At 34.5% G+C, this 22,187-nt stretch overlaps 3 protein-coding genes across 6 annotated transcripts; 2 read left to right on the top strand and 1 right to left on the bottom strand.

Moving 5' to 3' along the window:
* Positions 1 to 3,576: 3,576 nt before the first annotated feature.
* Positions 3,577 to 5,472, top strand: LOC120346718 (uncharacterized). 2 transcript variants are annotated; one of them, XM_078115531.1, is made up of 3 exons: positions 3,577 to 3,955; positions 4,736 to 4,810; positions 4,974 to 5,472. In XM_078115531.1, the coding sequence occupies exons 1-3, from the start codon at positions 3,670 to 3,672 to the stop codon at positions 5,180 to 5,182; spliced, it is 570 nt and encodes a 189-aa protein (XP_077971657.1). In that variant the 5' UTR covers positions 3,577 to 3,669; the 3' UTR covers positions 5,183 to 5,472. The 2 variants fall into 2 exon arrangements, with proteins under 2 accessions (XP_077971657.1, XP_077971658.1); XM_078115532.1 differs by having other exon boundaries at positions 5,023 to 5,147.
* Positions 5,473 to 9,197: 3,725 nt separating this feature from the next.
* LOC120339392 (uncharacterized) lies at positions 9,198 to 13,158 on the bottom strand. 3 transcript variants are annotated; one of them, XM_078115328.1, is made up of 3 exons: positions 12,956 to 13,158; positions 11,718 to 12,887; positions 9,198 to 9,899 (listed from the first exon to the last, which is right to left on the bottom strand). In XM_078115328.1, the coding sequence occupies exons 2-3, from the start codon at positions 12,595 to 12,597 to the stop codon at positions 9,589 to 9,591; spliced, it is 1,191 nt and encodes a 396-aa protein (XP_077971454.1). In that variant the 5' UTR covers positions 12,598 to 12,887; positions 12,956 to 13,158; the 3' UTR covers positions 9,198 to 9,588. The 3 variants fall into 3 exon arrangements, with proteins under 3 accessions (XP_077971454.1, XP_077971453.1, XP_077971456.1); XM_078115327.1 differs by having other exon boundaries at positions 11,718 to 13,158; XM_078115330.1 differs by having other exon boundaries at positions 11,775 to 13,158.
* Positions 13,159 to 16,902: 3,744 nt separating this feature from the next.
* LOC120346272 (uncharacterized) lies at positions 16,903 to 20,734 on the top strand. Its single transcript, XM_039415975.2, has 4 exons — positions 16,903 to 17,205; positions 18,008 to 18,082; positions 18,244 to 18,497; positions 19,823 to 20,734. The coding sequence occupies exons 1-4, from the start codon at positions 16,920 to 16,922 to the stop codon at positions 20,012 to 20,014; spliced, it is 807 nt and encodes a 268-aa protein (XP_039271909.2). The 5' UTR covers positions 16,903 to 16,919; the 3' UTR covers positions 20,015 to 20,734.
* Positions 20,735 to 22,187: the final 1,453 nt, after the last annotated feature.

Raw genomic sequence — 22,187 nt, 5'->3', positions numbered from 1 at the left:
GGCAATACAAAATACTGAAAATAAAACAAGTTTTTAAAAAACGTTTTTTTAGACATGTTGCAAATGCAAAATTTCGGGTGCTACCGTAGTATTCGTATCAGGGCATTTCCCTCAGAATTCTTTGCTTTACGGCAGGGTCCGCAACCTACGGCCCGCGGAGCAATATAATCAGGCCCGCGACGATTCTCTGAATTATAGTAACAAAACAGCTGTTTTTACGATTATATTCTTTACGTGACAGAATTTATTTTGCGGCACGTTTAGACTAAATTAAATCATAACCGAACAAGTATATAATTCACAATTACTCGTTGAATGAGCCTAGAAATTAATTATAATTAGGCATTCCATGGCAACAAAACGCAGAAAAGTCGAACGCTAAGTGCAATTGGTTCAATATTCAAATGGTCAGTCTTCGGGCGCTGCTTAAAATTTAACTTCTGATTTGTGTGAAAAAATGTGATTCATTGGCCATACGTCCGGCTTTTTACTTTCTAAAAATATGCGCGGCCAACCAATGACTTGCAACCTTTAATTTTGGCCTGCGAGCGACAAAATGTTGCCGACTTCTGGCTTTACTGTTGTACGAACAGCTCATATTTGTCGCATTCACAAAAATACGAATCGAACAAAATATAATCGGACACTTTACTACGAATTTTTGTGTCCACGGATTGTCATGATATTTTCTGAATAGTATTGCTTTTATTTCGTCAACACAACCGCAGATTAAAATGATCACAATTAAATTATAATTAAAGCAAGGCGATGAATATTTTTTATTTTTATTTACTAATGTACTAATTATATTTTTAGTAAGTAGTCTACTAAATCAAGTTGTACAACGGCGATAACAAATTCGCAAATAATTAATATCAAAACTAAATATAACCGGCAATATATTCTCACATTATTATGTTCGCAGATTGCCGTGACATTTAAAAGAAGTAATGCTTTCATCTTGCCATAAGTCAACGCAACCGCGAGTGATCATGAACACAATTAAATTAAAATAAGAACACATTTCAAATTCTTGTCGTTGTCAAGGATTGAATATTGTGCAACAGAAAAGGCCATTTATGCACTAGAGAAGTTGGTCCTTTTAACAAAGGCGTAATTGCGTAGCATTTCCGATTTTGAAATTCGGTAAAATTCTGTTGTGTTTGTTTTTATTACTTCTTCACACAGAGTACGGTTGCAATAAACTCATGTTGAGTCCGCAAAGGTTTTCGCCAGTGAGAAAATAGTCCGCGATCAAAAAAGGTTGGGAAACACTGGTCTACTCCAAACGACCGATAGATAGCCTGCCTATAAAGCTTATCGTCAATGAACACATATACCAGCATTCCACGTGCCAAAATGACAGCGTCTTCAAATACTGCTTTGAGTTCTGTGAAGACAATAAGATAACGAACAAATTCCGAATCTGGTTTTGATCAAGATGCTCTCGAAACTTCCCAAAATAGCATAGAGGTAATTTGATGAAGTACTTCTTAATGTCAAATGTGAACTGACATTTTATCAGATGTACTGCCGTAGGAAGCATTTACAGACACATTCCTCTTATGGGCCATAGCTAACTTTCCATAAATCAGCTTTTGGCAAATAAGTTTTTAAAGACGCTTCGAAAAATACAAAATTTCGAGCGTGAAACCACTGCACATGATTTTTTGGTACTCCCGGAGCGCCGATTTTTTAAGTTCCAAGTCTATTAATAATTAATGTACCGGTAAAGATAAATGGGAGTAAAAAGTCGCGCAACCTAATTTAAACTGAATCATAGATAAATAAGGAAAATAGTTTCAATGCGATTTTACATCTAAATCGTATTGACTATGCCGAAGATTATTTAAAAATGTATATTCAAGGCACAATGTGCATTATAATGTAAACTATCTAACTGAAAAAATATTTCCTAATTTAGTTATTGAAATACAGGTGCATATGTTCGAACATGTACCTACGTATTTTTATTATGTCCGTGTCTTATCTGATGAACATCGTTCATTAAATGGATGTGATCTTTTCGTGAATACCAAGCAACGTATAAATATTTACCTGAATCGAAAAAGCAAGGTGTATTATGTCAGACATAATGAATTGAAGGTTGGCTATTAATATGACGCTGTGATCGCAATACAATTTTTTAATGAATTTTTTACGTACTTTTTAGAAAACTGGATTGCTCGTATCCAACTTTTATAGCTGTTTCTATTTATAACTCCTAATACCAGTTCTCCTACAAAATTTAGTTTAGTTGCAGTTTTCAAAATTTAGTCCCAAATAAATGCAATAGTCTGGGTCAAAATATTATCCATCGATATTACTAAATGACAGTTGGTTAAATATTTTAGAATAAAATATTGATTATAAACTCCTAAATCAAGCGTCAAACAGAGAAAATACTCTTAAACATGTATCCATATTTTCATCCGTAATACAATGTCGGACCTAGACCGCAGGATATAGGTCAGCGCTTGTGCGACTCGAAAGAGGGGAGTGAGCATCGTGTGCAAAAATTAGAATTTCAAAACTTCATCGGGCTTGGTTTGCCATTCGATAAATAATATATAAAATCTCTACACAATAATTATTCCTTAGTTCGATTTCTAAACATTAATGTTTAACATTCCGAAAATTCCAAGCCCTGGCAAACAAAATCATATTCAGAAGATGATATTAATCAGGTTTCGAATTATTATTATTTTATCGCGGCAGCCTTCAAAGAAACTGCCACAGCTGTGCTAACTCTGTATTCTTAAATTACAACGGCGGCGATACATCATGATCTTCTCTCAACAACCGATGATCTGCAAAGCTTGCTTGACGTCAATGAAGACATATACCAGCATTCCACATACAAAAATGATAGCGAATTAAAATACTCGACTAAGTTCTGGGAAGACCATAAGATAACAGAACAAATTCCGAATATGTGTTTCATCAAGATATTCACGAAACTTCACAAAAACAGCATAGAGGTAATTTGATCAAGTATTTTTTTATGTCAAATCCAAAATGCTATTTTATCAGATTTACCACTGGGAAGTGCTTCAGACGCGTTCACTATATGGGGCATAGGTAACTCTCTTTAAACTAGCTTTAGGCAAAAGGGTACTTAAGGACGCTTTGACAAATATATATTTTATAAGTTTCTTTCTGTTTCTTGCACGTGACTGTTTATTTGCAAATATACTATTTCATAGGTTTTTCCACCTATGAGTAAGTTGACTATTGAATTATGTACAGGAAAAGATCATCAGAAGAACAGCATCGTTCTTCTCCAGCTTAAATAAATAAAAAAATACTAGTTTAAAATCAATTTTACTCCTAGTTTCTATTTTAATAAATTGAAGATTAATTAGAAATATAAAAACTTTTTGCCATATAATGCTATAACAAGCGTTTTCTTCCTTATTGTGAAACATAAAACCCATATTAGCTAAGACATTATTCATCGAAATTCAGCCTTTAATATGTAATTCAACTGTTGTAAGCACGTAATACTATGAACAAATGTCTTGATAACATTGAAAAATTCGTACTTCTGTGTACAATGGGAATATTAACTCTTATTTTTCCCGCCCCCAACGCACAAAGAAGAAAAGAGTTACTTGCATTCAGAAAGATACCACTTTTGTTTGTTTGTTGAAATCTAGGCTTAAAACAATGCAGAACCTACATATTTTTATCATGCTCATGTGTTATATGACAAACATTGTGCACGGAAACTCGAAGCATATGATTTGTAAAACAGTCAAAGACGTTTTTACAGGAAAAGCAGATCATGACATACCAACAACCTCACAGCGACACCATGGACTGCCCGGTAAACGGGGACCACAAGGTTTTAAAGGGGAACGCGGAATACCTGGTAGTAAGGGTGAAAAAGGTGATCCAGGGGTTTTCAACTACAACAGGGTAAATGAAAAAATTGAGGAAACAATCGAACAAGGTATGTTTGGGTTTATTTATTTAACTCAATAGCCGAGATTGCTTTTTAGTGTTCAGGCTATTTGTAAATGATACTAGATATCTGAATTAAACCTTGAAATATTATTTAATTATAAAATTAACGTAATTGTGACATTGTAAATAATATAAATATATGATTGAACTGATCAATAATGTGTGAATTTGCGAAACATTGTTTTTTTAGGATTGAGAACAAAAATTAAAATTATAATGTGTATTGAATCATAATGTAATTTTTTAAACTCGTACATCAGAAGTTTAGACAAATCATAAAAATGATTTCCTCATAAAACATCCAATTTTATACATGTTCGTTTGATATAGATTCTGCTGCAATGTATTGAAAAGGCATATTGTGTCTGTCGGTGTAACTTTATCATTTCCAAATTACCATGATGTTCTTCAATAATGAAGCCGGTTACAGAAATAATTATTTGTAAGATTTTTTGGGAATGATTTTCCATCACTGTAGAAAAACACAAACCTCACAAAAACGTAATCGCAGAAACGTATCCCGATGTTATAAGTACAATGAAACTAAAATTATAAATTCGGGTCGACGCTTACAGAATGTCTGAGCATCAGTAAGTTAATAATGCTTAGGAAAGCACTATATATTTCAAGTAATGTGCCCTTTGCAAGAGCCACACATACAAGGCCTATTCCATTCATTAACTGGTCAAATACATTGATACCGTTGTATAAAACTAGAACCAGTTGATTTATATTAATAATGATTTGATACTTGTTTTGTAAACAGCTAATGGAAATTTAACCAGACGAGTAGAACAGCTAGAAGAATTAGTTCTTGAACTAAATAAGAATTATTTGAAAGGTAGGTCATATTATTCTTTATAAATCATAATGGCTGTTTTAATTAATCAATAATTTTTTTGAACGCTAAGGTTTTATTAAACTTTTTCTTTACGTATAATTGAAAAAATCAAAATGCTTCCAAAATAATTTTCAAAGAGTTTTTTGCACTTTTCATTCTGTAGATTCCAAGCGCGGTGACGTGGAACCAATTTGTAATGGTATTGCTTACAGGAAAACTTGCTATTGGACTGTATTACGTTCTTCTAGAAATGTAAACTGGGACGGAGCATCTGCAATATGCGCACAAAGGCAAGGAAAGCTGGCGTTCATCCAGGACTATGGTGGCCCATCGTTGTCACGTGTAAAATTTAAAAAAAAAATGAAAAAATAAAATGAAAAAGCGAAAATAAAAAAATAGTTGTGAAAAAACATAAAAATAATTGAAAAAAAAAGAAATAAAAAAAAATTTAAATTAAAAAAAAAAATTGAAAAATAAAACAAACAAGAAAAATTAAAAAAAAAATTAAAATTAAAAAAAAAAAATTAAAAAAAAAAAAAAATTTGAAAAAAAAAAATTGGATAAAAAGAAAATAAAAAGGTTGACAACGATGGTCCGCCTCGTGGCCCATCGTTGTCACGCGTTTTTATTTTTAGAAAATTTGATGCTGCTTGGGACCAACGTTGTCAGACTTAATCCTACACGCACAAATGTGTTTCCTGGGTTTCTAACTCACTACTGATTTTCATGACCAATATCCAATAAATTCAACATGAAAATGTTCTACAAATTCTCCATGCTACAAGTTCAACCACAAGCAATATATTTATAATAAGGATAAGAGAATATAGAATTGGATACGAAAATTTGTTTTTACGTGTAGAAGGTAATTTAATTGGAAAATGCTGCTTAACTGCTCAGACACTCGTGCGATGCCGGTACGGTATCGTCTGACCGTACCGGTACCCATGCAATCACTCGTGAAAGAATGGGAGATGATGAGTGAATGTATGGCTACCGGTACGGTCAGACGCAAAGCGACTATAACCGACTACCGGTATTTGGTAAGACGGTACGGTACCGGCATCGCGAGTGTCCAGACAACTGAGTAGTTAAGCAGCATTCTCCAAATTACCTTATACACGTAAAAACAAATTTTCCGAATTTTCGTATTCAATTCTATATTCTCTTATCATTATTATAAATATATTACTTCTTGTTGAACTTGTAGCATGGAGAATTTATAGAACATTTTCATATTGAATATTGCTCAAGAAAATCAGTAGTGAGTTTGAAACCCAGGGAACACATTTGTGCGCGTAGGATTATGCCTGACAACGTTGGTCCCAAGCAGAAGCAAATTTTCTAAAAATAAAAACGCGTGACAACGATGGGCCACGAGGCGGACCATCGTTGTCAACCTTTTTATTTTCTTTTTATTCAATTTTTTTTTTTTAATTTTTTTTTTTTAATTTTTTTTTTTTTTTTTTTTTTTTTTTTCGTTTTCATTTATTTATTTTTTTTTAATTTTAATTTTTTTTTTTTCATTTTTTTCCAATTATTTTTATGTTTTTTCACAAAATTTTTTTTATTATCGGTTTTTTATTTTATTTTTTATTTTTATTTTCAATTTTACGCGTGACAACGATGGGCCACCATACAGGACTCACAACATTTTGAACAAATCAATACGTACGTTCGATCGCTAGTTCCTTCGTCGCAAAGCTGGGTACACGTCTGGCTTGGAATGACCATAAACCCCACAGTAAGTTTATCTTGTCGGGCGGACGAAGTATGTGCATTTAGTGATCGTTAAACTAAAAGTCTCGATGAATATTGGACGAGATCGTTCCACATGCCATTATCCTAAGTATTTTATTTTAAGTTTAAGACACTTATTGGAGAGTTCTGGTATTTTTAGAAAACGGGGATTTATTTAATAGTAATACTGATTCTAATCTAATTTGCATCAATCTGTTTTAAATAACTGAATTTCGAATCCACGCCAATTTAATGTGTGTGCAGATTTCAGATATTGAGCCAAGCGACTTGAAGAAATAAATCACTCATTCAATGATAAAGCAAACAGCTGTTCAATCAGCTATACCAGCTGAGCTTTTGAACTTTAATAAATATTTAAGGTCCGATGCTCGTGTTTCTCAGTAAATCTATAATAAATAAGCCACTTTATAACTTTAGTTTTCAGGCTTAGTAGATCTAAATAAGAACTTACCGTTTAACCGTTTTTTTATATACTGCTTGTGGCAACAACACAACACTGAGAAGTAAGTTTTTTGCAAGTAAATTTGAAAAATAGCCGGATATCTGAAAGTTAGGGAACAAAAATCGTCCAAATTGACAAAATATGCTAAATTTCAAAATCAATATCAATTTAAAATCAATTTATGTACTGCATATAAAAATATAGCATCCTGCCAATGAACTACAAATCCATGTCAAATTAATTTTCATTAATATTTTCAACAGAAATATATATCTATAAAAACTATACTCATAATTTTAGCAGGCACAGGTGAGTTGAATGAAATACTCCGGTGGGCCAATCCAACCCGCGGGCCGTAATATCCCCAAAACCTTAATTCGTTCCAAGCCCACACAAAACTACATGAAATTTGTATAATTAGTAATAACAGTCAAAACCCCTAACAAATACATGTTAGAATTAGATTACTGCATAATAAATAGAAAAGGTACACATTAAAAGTACAGAAAAATAACGAAAAAAACTAAGAATGGTATGTTTATGTACATTTGGGTAACATCGTCATAATCAAATGAGTGAACCCGATTCCCGAATTTCCTTGTACGCAAATGATGGAGAAATAATACCAAAAAACGTGATTTATTTTTTGAATCGGCGCTGATTTAAATCTTTCATGTGGGCTGATATAATTATTTTTGTCAACTTAAACTACATGGCATAGTCATCAATGACGTTGTAATATTGATAAAACCCGCGATAAATACTAAATAGTATATAGAAGCTATTTTATACCCTCTAAATTGCAAGAAATGAAAAAAAAATCGTGTTATGTTCTATTACTATCGAGGGTAAGCAATTAATTACGACACAATTTGCTTTGAAATTTATCGCCGAGGTTGCACAAACTATCTCGACTAAATTAATATTTACGATAATAATTGTAAAATATTTTCAATGAAAAACTTCCTCGACGTCTTATAAACACTTCAAGTCGGCGCATATTGAAAATTATTCAATGCCGACTGTAATTTATTGCAGCGTCGCACACGACTGCTTTCGATGGTAATAAAAATGATATAATTGTGAAATGTTTTTAATTGTATCAAATCGTGGACGGCGGCGCTAGGATATATATGCACCATATCAAGTATTCTTATAAACACTAAAAAACGATATTCGGAGGTCGCGATATTCGAATATTAATTTGAATCGAACATCCCTGCATTTAATTAACCTAAAATAAACAATTATCACTACACGCGTTTTTTAGGTTTTCGGCCTTTTGTATGTAAAAAATCTTACGTTAGTCTAAGCAATATTTTTACTAGAAAAAATTTTGTAACTTGGATTTGTCGCATCTACAGCTTTTCGTTTAGGTATAGTCTCTATTCCGTGAGTCTACTGTATATTCATCGAAATCCTAAATATTGATTTATTATATTGGTATTTATTTGCTTCAGACTCAAACGGTGACGCTTGCAGACGGATCTGTTGCTCCATTCATACAATGGCCATCACTGAAAAGTACATATACTAAAATCCAGCTCCAAGTTTATAAAAAATCTTCTCTTGGAAACCAAGCAATGTTCAATAGGCAACCTGCATCGGAAGAACACGATGTTCTATGTCAAAAATAATAAAGTGACTGCTTGCCGTAAACTGTCGGGTGTATATACGTTTACCACCCAGTAGGCCAACTAATTTTTGATAGATCTAACAAGTACACGTATACATATAGCAAATATAATATATAATTGGTAAATGAATGTGATGTTACCGTATATTGCTATTTCGTAAACAGTCTCAGAACTTGCAAGTCACCCGTTCACCCTTCAGCTTCAACGCCCACGTGAATGAGGAAACTTTAGAAAACTCTGTTTGATTTTATTCTCAGATTTCTACGATACACAGAGTATAAATCTTATAACATTTATTCAGACTAGCTTAGAATGGTTTTACATCGTCCCTATCGAAAGATATCGGAGTCGTATTTATACGTCGATCATACTGTCACGTCTTTTTGATAGCCCGGAATCTACATCGACGAGACACAATGAAAATGTATCGAACGCGCCACTCTCAGCCCCTTTGTCCACAAACAAGACACCTGCATAAATCACTTCTTTATATTCTTGGCAATGAACAGCGGTTTTCTTAAATAAAACAAAATTGATTAACATAAGTCAAAACATATAACAACAACAAAAGGCAAATTTCTCACCAAACGTTTTCCGATCCGGGAGGCTAATACAATTACAATATATAACAGATAAATGAACAGTCCACAATACAGACAAATATCTGCGACTCTTTACACGACGAATACGTGATGCCAATGACCGAAAGAAAAAAGCTAAACCAGACAATAGATAATAATACTAATTTACGCTACAAACAAAGGGTAATAATGGGTCTACAATGATTGGATACAAGGCAGAGCACGATGCACTGCATACAGTGGCAAAGTATACGACAAACGTACGTTTACAACGTAACATACCCCCACCCGAATATATGACCCAGGGAATATATTCCAAAAAATTAAACGTTGTAAATGAAACAATAATTTGATCCATTATTTTTGGTCTTCTAGAAATCGACATAGTTTAGTAATGGGTCGTCTGACAACATTTGTGCCGGTTCTCACCAACACTGAGCGGACGAGTCCATGTTTGTCTGGGAAGGTATTTATAACCCTTCCAACAGTCCATCGACCGCGAGGAATCGATTCATCAACTAGCAGAACCATATCGTCGACTTTGAAGTTATCACGTCCTTTCGTCCATTTTGACCTTTGTGTTATTGTTGGCAGGTACTCTTTTATCCATCTACGCCAGAATTCATCAACTAGCAGTGGCTCCAACTTCTCATGAGTAATCGATTGACCTGTCAACAATACAGATAGAATTCGTTTAGTTGATTTAATCATTCTTTCAAAAACGCCACCCATATGACTGGCGTATGGAGGATTAAAGTTAAATTCTACGTCACGTTGACGCAGATAGTTTGCAATACTTTGCTCGTTCCATTTGCTAATTGATTCTTTCAATTCGCGACAAGCACCTACAAAATTGCTTCCATTGTCGCAATATATGTGAACAGGACGACCTCTGCGTCCGTCCAGTAAAGCGTCTCAATGCGTCAATGAAGTCGTCTGGCTCTTTGGGTTTATCACAGGATGATGTGGCAATAACCATTTTGTTGGATAGATGTTCGGCGACCTAGGACTGTCAGCTATACGAGCGTATCCTTTATCAACATAATCATTCAATGTCTGAATATATTTTTGGTGCAATGTGTCATATTTTAAAAGACGTCGCTTTAACTGACGAAGGCGATTCTCCGCCACTTTCTGATTACATGGTAACTCGCGATGATTGATTTTCCACAATAAAGGTAGTTCGTAATGTCCATCAACAAATTTGAGTTTGTCTTCCATGCAACTACGCGCTATTCTATCTTCGCGGGAAGTTTTAGTGTCACAAATACTGGGGACGTCAACAAAATCCGTACGCCAAAGTCGCTCAATCTGCGACGCCAAAGGATTTGTATCAACGAAATTAATGGAAGTGTTTTCATAGACGGTCAGAGACGGACCCATAAGAGACCAACCCAGAGGGGTTTTCACCGCAAGCGGCTGTTGACTCCGACCCTTTCTAAATTCCTCCCACACAAACACTTCGGGAACATCCGCTCCTATCAGCAAAGTCACTTCACCGTCGTGTATTCGAGGAAAGTCGATATCAGACAAATAGGATAGCTTACGCAAGGAACTGCGCGAGGGTAGCTTATTGGGCTTTATGGGCAAGTTACTGACGCACAATACATTGGGCAATTCAATGCAATCGTCATGTCCGTCAATTTCTTTAACGAGTAGAGGGGACAACTTTTTTGCTTTAACACATTTGGGACGATTACCAACAGTTTGCAATGTAACATCTATAGGCACCCCGGTTAGATTTAATTTGTTCATCAATTTCACACTACACATGGTGGTTGTAGAAGCACAGTCCAAAAGAGCGTATGTATCAAAAGCCCTGTTGCCAGCAGTTACTGTCACCGGGACGATATTCATGTAAACACCGGTGTTCCCTTGTTGCTTTGCGGGCGCCAATTTATTAGCGTGAACGTCGTGATCCGCATGGTTCATCGAGGTACCGACGGAACAAGTCTGTTTACTAATACCATCTCGCCGTGTAGGTGTCTCGAAATCGCGATGCAACAAAACATGATGGAACGGATACTTACAATCGTGAATGGGGCAACTTTCATTCTGGGTGCACTGTCTAAACATATGCCCTCGTCTTAAGCATTTGAAGCACAACTGATTCCGTCTAGCCACGTTATATCGTTCGTACCATGAAAGAACTTTAAATTTCTTACAGTTGAATAATTCGTGAGAGAAATTACAACACGGGCAGTGCCAATTTGAACCACTAGCAGAAATAGCAAAAGCACTACCTTTCGCCTTAGAATTTTCATAATAATTTGATTGCCTTCTATCTCTTCGGGCAAAACGAAAGTCTGATCTTGAAACATTAGCTTGCTCGGTGACAAATTTAGAGAGGTCGTTGTAACTAGCTTCACGATCCTCAGTTTCTAAAATTGTTGCCACTTTGAAATCCCAAGCGTTTTGCGACTCTGGTGGCAATCGTTTAACAATGGCCAGCAAATTGTCAAAATTATTAAGATTGTCGTACTCACTGATTTCTCCAAGAACTAAGCCACATTTCCGCATCAGTCGCGCATACGCTTGCATACCTTTCGCGTCGTCAAAGTTCAACTTCGGACCACGCTTCAACCTGTCCAAACAGGTGCGGGAAATGACATGATCTTTACCATATTCATTCTTCAGCTCTCTCATAGCTTCGCGATATCCGCGACTCGGTTCCATCATTGAGCAATGATCAATGGCATTTTTTGCTTCGCCCTGGCACAGCTGTAACAAATAACTCAGACGTACGTTATCATCATCTACAAGATCTGTAACATGGGCCTTAAAGTTGCGGATAAAGGAATAATATTCCATTGGATCACCTGAAAATTTTGCAATTTCTGGTTTGGGTAGATCGACAGTTCTGCGATGTAAAGCATGGTTCAAACGTGGAGGCACAGGATAAGCTGAGCTACTATCAGCTGTGTGTGTAGGCAAAGTCGGCAAACGCCGTGGAGTATTTTCACGACCGTTATCAATGAGCGGTGATTTAGGTGGGAAATCACGGGATTTCACGCTATTGTCGTGCCTAATTCTATCTACTGTTACCCACCGCAAAAATTCGTCATCGCTCATTTCCCAAACCTTTGATTCTGTTTCAGCAGCCTGTAAAGCGTGTCTTGTCCGAAGCTTACGCACGTCGTCTTCTAAAGCTGAGAGTTCTTCTTCTTGACGGGCCTTTAGGCGTGCCAGCTCCAACTTCACTCTTGCATTCCGGACGGAGAAAGTCGATGACGCTGAAGAACTCACGTCGCTAACGTCACTGGAACTCCTGCAAACATCTAGATGAGTTTTAAATTCATTAAAACTGCCAGGAGCATTGCTAATCATTGCCTGATGTTGGTCATCCGACCTACCACCGGTTGCCATTATTGAGAACCCGAATTAATGTTTGAAACCCTTTGGTTGAAAACTTGAGAATTTTGGTATTAACGTTAATATCATTGAAAACTTCACAAATTATATTTGGAGACTTGAAATCGTTTGAATTTTGAAGCCCGTTTGAAAACTTTTATGTCACGTCTTTTTGATAGCCCGGAATCTATATCGACGAGACACAATGAAAACGTATCGAACGCGCCACTCTCAGCCCCTTTGTCCACAAACAAGACACCTGCATGAATCACTTCTTTATATTCTTGGCAAAGAACAGCGGTTTTCTTAAATAAAACAAAATTGATTAACATAAGTCAAAACATATAACAACAACAAAAGGCAAATTTCTCACCAAACGTTTTCCGATCCGGGAGGCTAATACAATTACAATATATAACAGATAAATGAACAGTCCACAATACAGACAAATATCTGCGACTCTTTACACGACGAATACGTGATGCCAATGACCGAAAGAAAAACGCTAAACCAGACAATAGATAATAATACTAATTTACGCTACAAACAAAGGGTAATAATGGGTCTACAATGATTGGATACAAGGCAGAGCACGATGCACTGCATACAGTGGCAAAGTATACGACAAACGTATACGTCTAATTAAATACTGTAAACGTGAGCTCGTGATTCATGTTATAAACAGAAACTTCTATTATCTCAATAATGGTAAGTATGTACATGGTACGGATGGGAACTTAGAGATAATGATTTCCATCAGTGCCAAAGGTCTTGAGAATATAAATTTTAATTTGATAATGAATGGGTGGAACATGTTGTGTTCTTAAAACTGGTGTAATTTGATTCCTACGAAAGTCTTTGTTCGAATTTTGGGAAAAATTAACTTTGTTTTAATGATTTCAACATGAAATGGGGTATATTTGGGGGTTAGTTGCTATATACATATTTCGTATCATACTTTTGAATTATTCTATACACGCGATTAAGTTAATTAAAACTCCTACAACTAATATGTATAGTATACATATCTTTACTGCTATTATTTCGAAATATGTATAATATTAAATTTATAATCAAATGAATGTTATGTTAGAAAATTAATAGCAACAATTTATGGATGGATAAAGAAACTGCAATATTCAATTGTTCAGAAAATTTGCAATTTCAGTAAAAATCTGCACTCTATTGGAGACAGCTGAACAATTATTGCAAGATTTCTCACGGAAATGAATTGAATTCTGGCAATGTGATTCGAATACGCACGTGTAAGACAGAGAACAACAAAAATCTAGTTCTTCATTCTCTTCTTGATTAGGTTTTTTAATGGGGAAAGGCGCTGATAGCTGGTGTGGACGCAGCGTATTTTTCAGTCGCGTTTAACTTAGCTTGTAGTCCATAATATAATTCTGACGTAACGGAAATTGTGCTAAATTACCTTTTAAATATTCATATTCATTGGTTTGGCCCCAGCCTAAAAGCTAAAAGAAACCGTTACGTTCCCACCAGCCAGACTGCAAAAATCAAGCGAAAAATACTTGATAATATCACAGTTAACTTGCTCTCAAGTTTATTTTATTCTTTTCTGAAACGATGAAACGATAGTTTATCAGATACCAATGGGCCATGGCAATGAATAGGAATCTTTTTCATACTGAGAGCGTGATATTTGCAAATGAAACTTATAATCGGAAGTAATCAAGTGTGTTGCATTATTTCAACAAATATTCTCTGGAAATGATTACATGGGCGTGATGCCACTGCACATAAATTTTTAAGTTCCAAGTCTATAAATGTACCGGAAAAAATACATGAGAGTAAAAAGTCGTGCTTCTTTTAGTAAACTGAAGCATGGAGAAATAATCAAATAAGAAAAAATAGTCGCTTTTACATCTAATTTGTATTTACTATGTTGCAGATTATTTAGAAATGTATATTCACGAAACAATGTGAATAATAATGTATTCTTTCAACCGGGAAAATAATTCCTAATTTTAATATTGAAATACACGCCTAAAACAATGCATACATACAAACATGCACCAACGTATTTTTATTATGTTCATGTTTTATGATGAGCATCGTTCAATCGGCTGTGCCAATTCAGCTTTTGAGCTAAAATGTATGAGGCATGAATTTTCAATGCATCACATCCCAAAAGTTAACGATAAAGATTAATCAAAATGGCAAACTATGCTGAAAGTCAAATTTAGTATTAGCTCGGAATTATTTAAATTTAATCAGGATGTCATGTCACTCTATGTCATTTAACGTTTGCCATATCACGTATTTTCGTTTTAATATTTTTAAAAACAGATATTTACATTTGAAATCCGATCTTGCATTTATTCCCGGGGAATGTACTTAATTATATTTTATATTCTGTTTCTGACAAAACTGTAGTATACTTGCCGATGAATCTATTGCTCCCTTCCTACAAAGGTGTCCTGGTTCCCCATTCCTGATCATTTCAAATACTGAAATCCATATGTTTTACGTACCTTTTAGAAAACGGGATTAAAATATATTTCACGTATCCAACTTTAAAGCTAGTTTTATTTATAATTCTTATACCATCAGTCTTAATCGTCAACCAGCGAAAATAATCCAGAAATAAGTTTTCATATTTTTCTATAGCGAAAATTTGTCTAGGGTCAAAAATCGGAGAGTCATCCGTGACACAATGCCGCCCCCTGTAAATAACGTATCTCGCACATATCGCCTTGTACGGATCGAAAGGCTCAAGTGAGCGTCGTGTGCAAAAATAATAAATCCGAAAACTTCATTGGGATTGGTTTGTCATTTGATAAATAATATTTAAAACTTTACACAACAATTATCACGTGAAGTTCGAATTCCGTTTCCAAACATCAACGGTTTAAACATTCCGAAAATACCAAGCCCAGACATCATCAGAAAATGATAATAATCAGGTTTGGAATTATTTCGGTTGTTTATCACGACAACCTTCAAAGAAACTGCTACTGCTTTGCTGACAACAACGGCGCCAATACACGGTCTTTTCTCAACAACCGATAATCTGCAAAGCTCGCTTGACGTCATTGAAGACATATAACCAGCATTCCATTCCACGTGCCAAAATGATAGCGACTTCAAATACTCTTCTGAGTTCTGAGAGGATATTGAGATAACAGAACAAATTCCAAATCTGGGTTTGATCAAGATACTCTCGTAACCTCACAAAAATAGCATAGAGGTAATTTGATGAAGTAGTTCTTAATTTCAAATCTAAAATGACATTTTATCAGATTTACTGCTGTGGGGAGCGGTTACAGGCACGCTTACTATATGGGCCACAGCTAACTTTCTATAAATCAGCATTAGGCAAAAGGGTACTTAATGGCGCTTCGACAAATAATTTGTAAGTTTCTTTTAGCTTCTTGCATATGAGTGTTCATCTGCAAACATATTATTACATAGGTTTTGTCACCTATGAGTGAGCCGTCTATTGAATTATATATATACAGGTAAAGATCATCAAAATAACAACGTCGTTCATCTCCAGCATAAACAAAGGAATCATGTAATCATTTTCAGAGAATATTGGTTGAAATGATGCAACACACTTAATTACTTGCGATTATAAGTTTCATTTTCAAATATGACGGTATTAGTATGAAAAAGATGCCTCTTAATTGCTATCGGTATTTAATAAACCATCGTTTCCTTAACCTATTCAAGTTTCGAACCAATCAAAATCAAGACAGCATACTCAGAAATATATGAAAAAATATTTTGAGACTTTATTTGCAAGTTAACTATTGTCTTATGAAGTATTTTTCGCTTGATTTTTGAAGTCTGTCTGGTGGCAACGAAAAATTAGATATGCAAATAGAGAAATGAATACAAAGTCAAAAAACGTTTGTTTTACCTTCGTATTGATTTATCAACGCTTTGTACATCAGATAAATGTTGTGTAGGATTCGATATTGAGAAGCAACTAATTAAAAAACATGCCATGTTGTTTTAGCCCTAGTTTTTATTTTAATAAATTGAAGTTTAATTAGAAAGATGAAAACTTTCATCAGTTGCCATATAATGCTGTAAAAAGCGTATTATCACTTATTGTGGACCATAAAAGCCATATTGGGTTTGACATTATATAGCGAAATTCAGCTATTAATATGTGATTCAACTTTTATAAGCACCTAATACTGTAATGAAATGTCCTATTAACATTGAAAAATTCGTACATTTCGGGTACAATGGGAATAACAGCTTTATTTCCCCGCTTCCCACGCACAAAGAAGAAACGAGTTACTTGAATTCAGAAAAAATATCAAATAACGTTTTTTTTGTTGAAATCTAGGCTTAAAACAATGCAGAACCTACATATTTTTATCATGTTCATGTGTTATATGACAAACATTGTGCAAGGAAACTCGAAGCATATGATTTGTAAAACAGTCGAAGACGTTTTTGCAGGAGAAGGGGGTCACGCCATACCAACAACTTCACAGCGAGACCATGGGATGCCTGGAAAACGGGGACCACAAGGTTTTAAAGGGGAACGCGGAATATCTGGTAGTAAGGGTGAAAAAGGTGGTTCAGGTGTTGTCAACTACAACAGGATAAATGAAAAAATTGAGGAAACAATCGAACAAGGTATATGTTTGGGTTTATATTTTTGAATCAATGGCCGAGATTGCTTTTTAGTGTCCGGGCTATTTGTAAATGATGCCATATATCTGAAATCCGTATTCAACCTGAAAATATTATTTAAATATAGAATTAACGTAATTGTGACATTGTGCGCACTATAAATATATACTTGATCTGATCGATACTCTGCAAAACCGCTAAACATTGTTTTTTATGTTTGAAATCAAAACTTAAAACTTTCAATATATATATATATATATATATATTGAAAAATTCTGTAATTATTTGAACTTGTATCTCAGAAATTTAAACAAATCATGAAAATATTTTCATAAAAAAACTACCAATTTCATGCATATATATTCGTTTAATATGAATTTCTTTGCAATAAATCACAAATGCATTTTGTGTTGGTTGGTGTGACTTCGTTATTTTAAAATTACTATTTTATTTTCAAAAAATCAAGCAGGTTTCAAAGAAGAAAAATTTAATCGTAAGATTTTTTTGGAATGATTACCGATTACTGTAGATAAAATAGAAGTTTCACAAATACGAAAGCAAAGCAGACTTGACCCGAATTTACAAGCACAATGAAACCAAAACTACAAAAACGGGACGACGCTTACAAAATGTATTAGCTTCAGCAAGTAAATAAGAAAATGAATGCTCAGGAAAGCAATATATATGCAAGAGCCACTCATACAAGGCCTATTCTATTCATCAACTGGACAAATACATTGATATTGCTGTATAAAACTAGAACTAGTTGATTCATTACAATGATTTGAAACTTTTTTGTAAACAGCTAATGGAAATTTAACCATACGAGTAAAAAAGTTAGAAGAATTAGTTCTTGAACTAAAGAAGAATGCTTCAAAAGGTAAGTCCTAACATTCTTTATAAATCACAACGACCTCATCAAATAATCAATAATCGTTTTGAACGCCCAGGCTTTATCAAACGTTTTCTTTACTTATGAAAGGAAAAATCAAAATTCTCCCCTAATGTTTTTTAAAAAGTTTTTGCGCCTCATTTTTGTAGATTCCGGGCGTGATGACGTGGAACCAATTTGCAATGGTATTGCTTACAGGAGAACTTGCTATTGGGCTGTTCTAAGTTCTTCTAAAAATATTAACTTGGAAGAAGCATTTGCAATATGCGCAAAAAAGCGAGGAAAGCCGGCATTCATCCAGGACTCACAACATTTTGAACAAATTAAGACGTACGTTCGACCGTTGATTCCTCCTTCGCAAAGTTGGGTACACATCTGGCTTGGAATGACCATAAACCCTTCAGTAAGTATATCTTGTCTAAACAGGTAGAAAGGAATTGTGCTGTTCTTAACCGTGTTCTTAACAGTGGGGTTCAGTTGCATAGGAGTACTTAATTACCAGAAAAGTGTATAAATACATTTTTACAAAAAAAAATATCTTTAAGAATTTTATTCAATTAAACACCTCGTATGAGTCTTACCCCTTATTTGCAGAGAATAAGATACTCAAGTTGAAAGACTTTGTATATCGTTATTTCAATTTTATGATTAATTAATTTTGTTTCTCACTCTTTTCACACGAATTGGGTTATTTTGGGGGTTCTAATGAACAAAGTTGCTGCAACTTATGTTTTTAAAGTAATGCACCAATACTCTTCGAGATTGTTACCATAAGCATTTGATAATTATTTTTCAAATACAGTATACAGTATTTTGTACATAGCCATCATAGCGGAAATTTGGAATGATTTACCTCCTATCATTGAAGACTTGACATATCCAAATTTTTAAACACAGTTATGTAATATTCACTTATACTCTAATTATATTCTAGATAAATATTGCGATCTTTCCCTACTTTTTCATTTCAGTATATCGTGGAAATGACTGTGGATCCTATTTTTTGTTTTGTTTATTGATATTATTGGACACGTAGTGGACATAACGATCGTTTCAATATTATGTTGTTGTTGTTCTTGTTCTTGTTCTTGTTGTCCTTGTTGTTGTTCTTGTTCTTTGACACGTTTTTAAAAAGTCGCTTTTCTCTTCGAATACTGGACCAATTGCTTTGAAATTTTCAGTGGTTGAAGATAAAATTTTTCTCCAGAAGGCTATTACTTTTTTTTTCGCTATGACGTCATCAAAATTATTGCCATTGGGTGGCGCTACGTGTCCATATATTTGAGCATAGCTCTCTTGTTTACATTTATGAAGTAATCTTTTCTCCTTAAGCTACCAGTACTTCTCTATTAATCTACAGTTCAATCTTCAATAAGTAGGCTACTTACAGTCCCAACTTAATACGTAATAATCAACTGTCTCCCCGAATCCATTTTTAAAAAAAATCCAGCTTAAACTGCCAGAACAACATTAAATCAAAATTACATGGAGGGGAATTCCCTATTTCTAAATAGAGGCTATGCTGTTGGTAATTTGCACTCATAAGTTTTATTCATACAGCCATTACAAGATAGCCGGTGACAAGTAGACCGAATGTTCATTTCACGGTTACTTTGTTCATTCTGGGCAACGGCATGAATACATTTCATTTTACTGTACCGTAAGTCTAATGAAAACTATTCGTTTGTTTTGATTGATAAGTTTTCGAATTGTTTCATTTAATTTTAGACAAGAACAGTGACGCTTGCAGACGGATCAATTGCTCCATTCGTACGATGGCTTTCTGGTTATCCAGACTCTGGCAGTTCATACACTTCGCTACAGCTGCAAGTTTACAAACAATCATCACAGCAACACCAAGCAATGTATAATTTTTACCCTGAATCGAAAGAGCACGGTGTATTATGTCAGAAATACTGAAGTGAATATTTGCTGTAAATATGCCGCAATAAAACTTTTTAATAGGTCTCACAGAAATATCTTTTATAAATATTGGATTCATGAATATTACACATAAATATCTATTTGAGCTATTTTCATTTATATTGCTTGCATTGACCTACTTGCTCACATGTTCAAACTAATTTCAAATGTGTAAAACTTATTCAATAAACACTGCTTCAATGCCATAATTTTTGAATTTTGAATAATTAGAGCATTGGCCTTTCTTCTAACCTCTCATCTCCAAAGTCTGTGATTCTGACTTCAGAAAGTTTAAACATTTCAAATGCCTGACAACACAGTCCTGGAAATGGCAACTTTACCGATGAAATATCAAAACATAGAGGTTTTACGAAGACGATAATTTATAATAATAAACATTACAACGATTTGACATTAGAATGATTTGAACATATATATTTGTAGCAATATAAATATAACAAGAACAACAACATAATAACAAAACAATCCATAGGTCCACTACGTGTCCAATAATAACGAATAAGAAAATAGGTTGATTTACGACTAGTGACTTACTTAAAGTTTGCACGTTATTTCACAAAGGTCCATTATTTCACAGTGGACTTTTGGATCGTTTTGTTATTATGCTATTGTTTTTGATCCTGTTAGTCATTATCTTCACCTTCTCGTTGTTGTAAAAAATCGCTTTCCTTATTACCTAATGGACCAATTGCTTTAAATTTTCATTGGTGAAAGATTGTTTGATTGATTAAAAATTGGATGCAACTTAGTTTTGATATAAAATTTCGCTGATTCATTTTTTCAGAGAAACACATTTTTTAATTCGCCAAGCGTCAATTGTATTTATTGGACATTCTGTGAGGAAGCTTTGCAATATATAAGATAAACGATGTAAAATAAGCTCTCACACTCATACTATATTATGAATCGGGTATGCGTTTCGGTGTTTGACTCCGCCTTGCGGTGACGATGACGAACCCGCAAACGAACAGCGACCGTGCAGAGAGATCTATCTAATTCTACATTCGAAACGTGATCAAATTTATAAGAAAAATCAATGGTGAAAAGATGTAGCAACTTTGGCTCTCGTAGCAACCCGTATACCACAGGTTAAAAGAATATGCAGGTTTAATGGTTTTTATAAAACAGAATATTAATTTGTTGATAAAGAATTTCTAAAAGCGAGTAATATGTATTATCGATAAAGAGAATTGGCGGTTTACGTTAAGTTGAAATTGCAGAACAGTAACGAAATTATGGCTGTTAATTTTTTTTTCCAAATATTTTCGAGTCCTGATGTGGTGCTCGATATTTCACACAAATGTTCCTATTTTTGCATTTGTAACACCGCGAAGCATTTCACCAGGCTAGTCCTTCCGATCTTTTCACGAACCTTATACCAGTACCAAAGTTACGTATTAAACGATTCATATAATGTGAATCTAGGTCTTTGGCTTGGACGTCGAACTCTTCAGTGTTTATATTTTCTCGCCATATTTTTCGCCGCTGTGCACTGCATTGCACCCAATTATTTTTATTATCTATGTTATTATCATTCGCAACACGTATTCCACGCGTAAGGATGTCGACACTTGTCCGTATCATGGACTGTTACACGTAACGTTGAACTATAGTACTCCTAATGCATTTGCTCTACCCATATTGGGGAACGTTTGGGAAAGTTTTGCCTTCGTTGATAGATTTCAATGGCCTGGACCATCGATAATTCGGCTTTGCCGAACTATCTGTTGTGCTCGCTGCTTTGGCGTTGAACGTTTATTTACCGATTAATGTTAATGGTTTATGTCCAAATGGTATTTATCTCCAAATAATTTCAGAAACGCCTTGATATCGTCTTCTGACAAGTGATTTTGATGTTGTTAATATTTCACCACCAGGCAAATTCAATTCCTTCTTTATACAAATCCTTTTCATATGAAAATGATGTGCACAGAAGTAATAAAATACATTTGGACAACACGCAACGGATGTATCTATCTTTGAGTTCGAGTACAGGTCGCCAATAAAATGTAAAACCGACACAATAGTAGAAGTATCACAATACTAAATAATATATTTTTACGCTTTTGAGGTCTTCATCTAGCCCACTCAAAGCACAGATATCACTGCCATGAAAATCAAAATCATTTCAATATAAAACTGCCGTCTC

This window comes from Styela clava, chromosome 8, assembly GCF_964204865.1.
Source record: "Styela clava chromosome 8, kaStyClav1.hap1.2, whole genome shotgun sequence".
Lineage (NCBI taxonomy): Eukaryota > Metazoa > Chordata > Ascidiacea > Stolidobranchia > Styelidae > Styela > Styela clava.
Note: the sequence above shows the minus strand (reverse complement) of the source record. Positions and strands in the feature narration are given on the sequence as shown.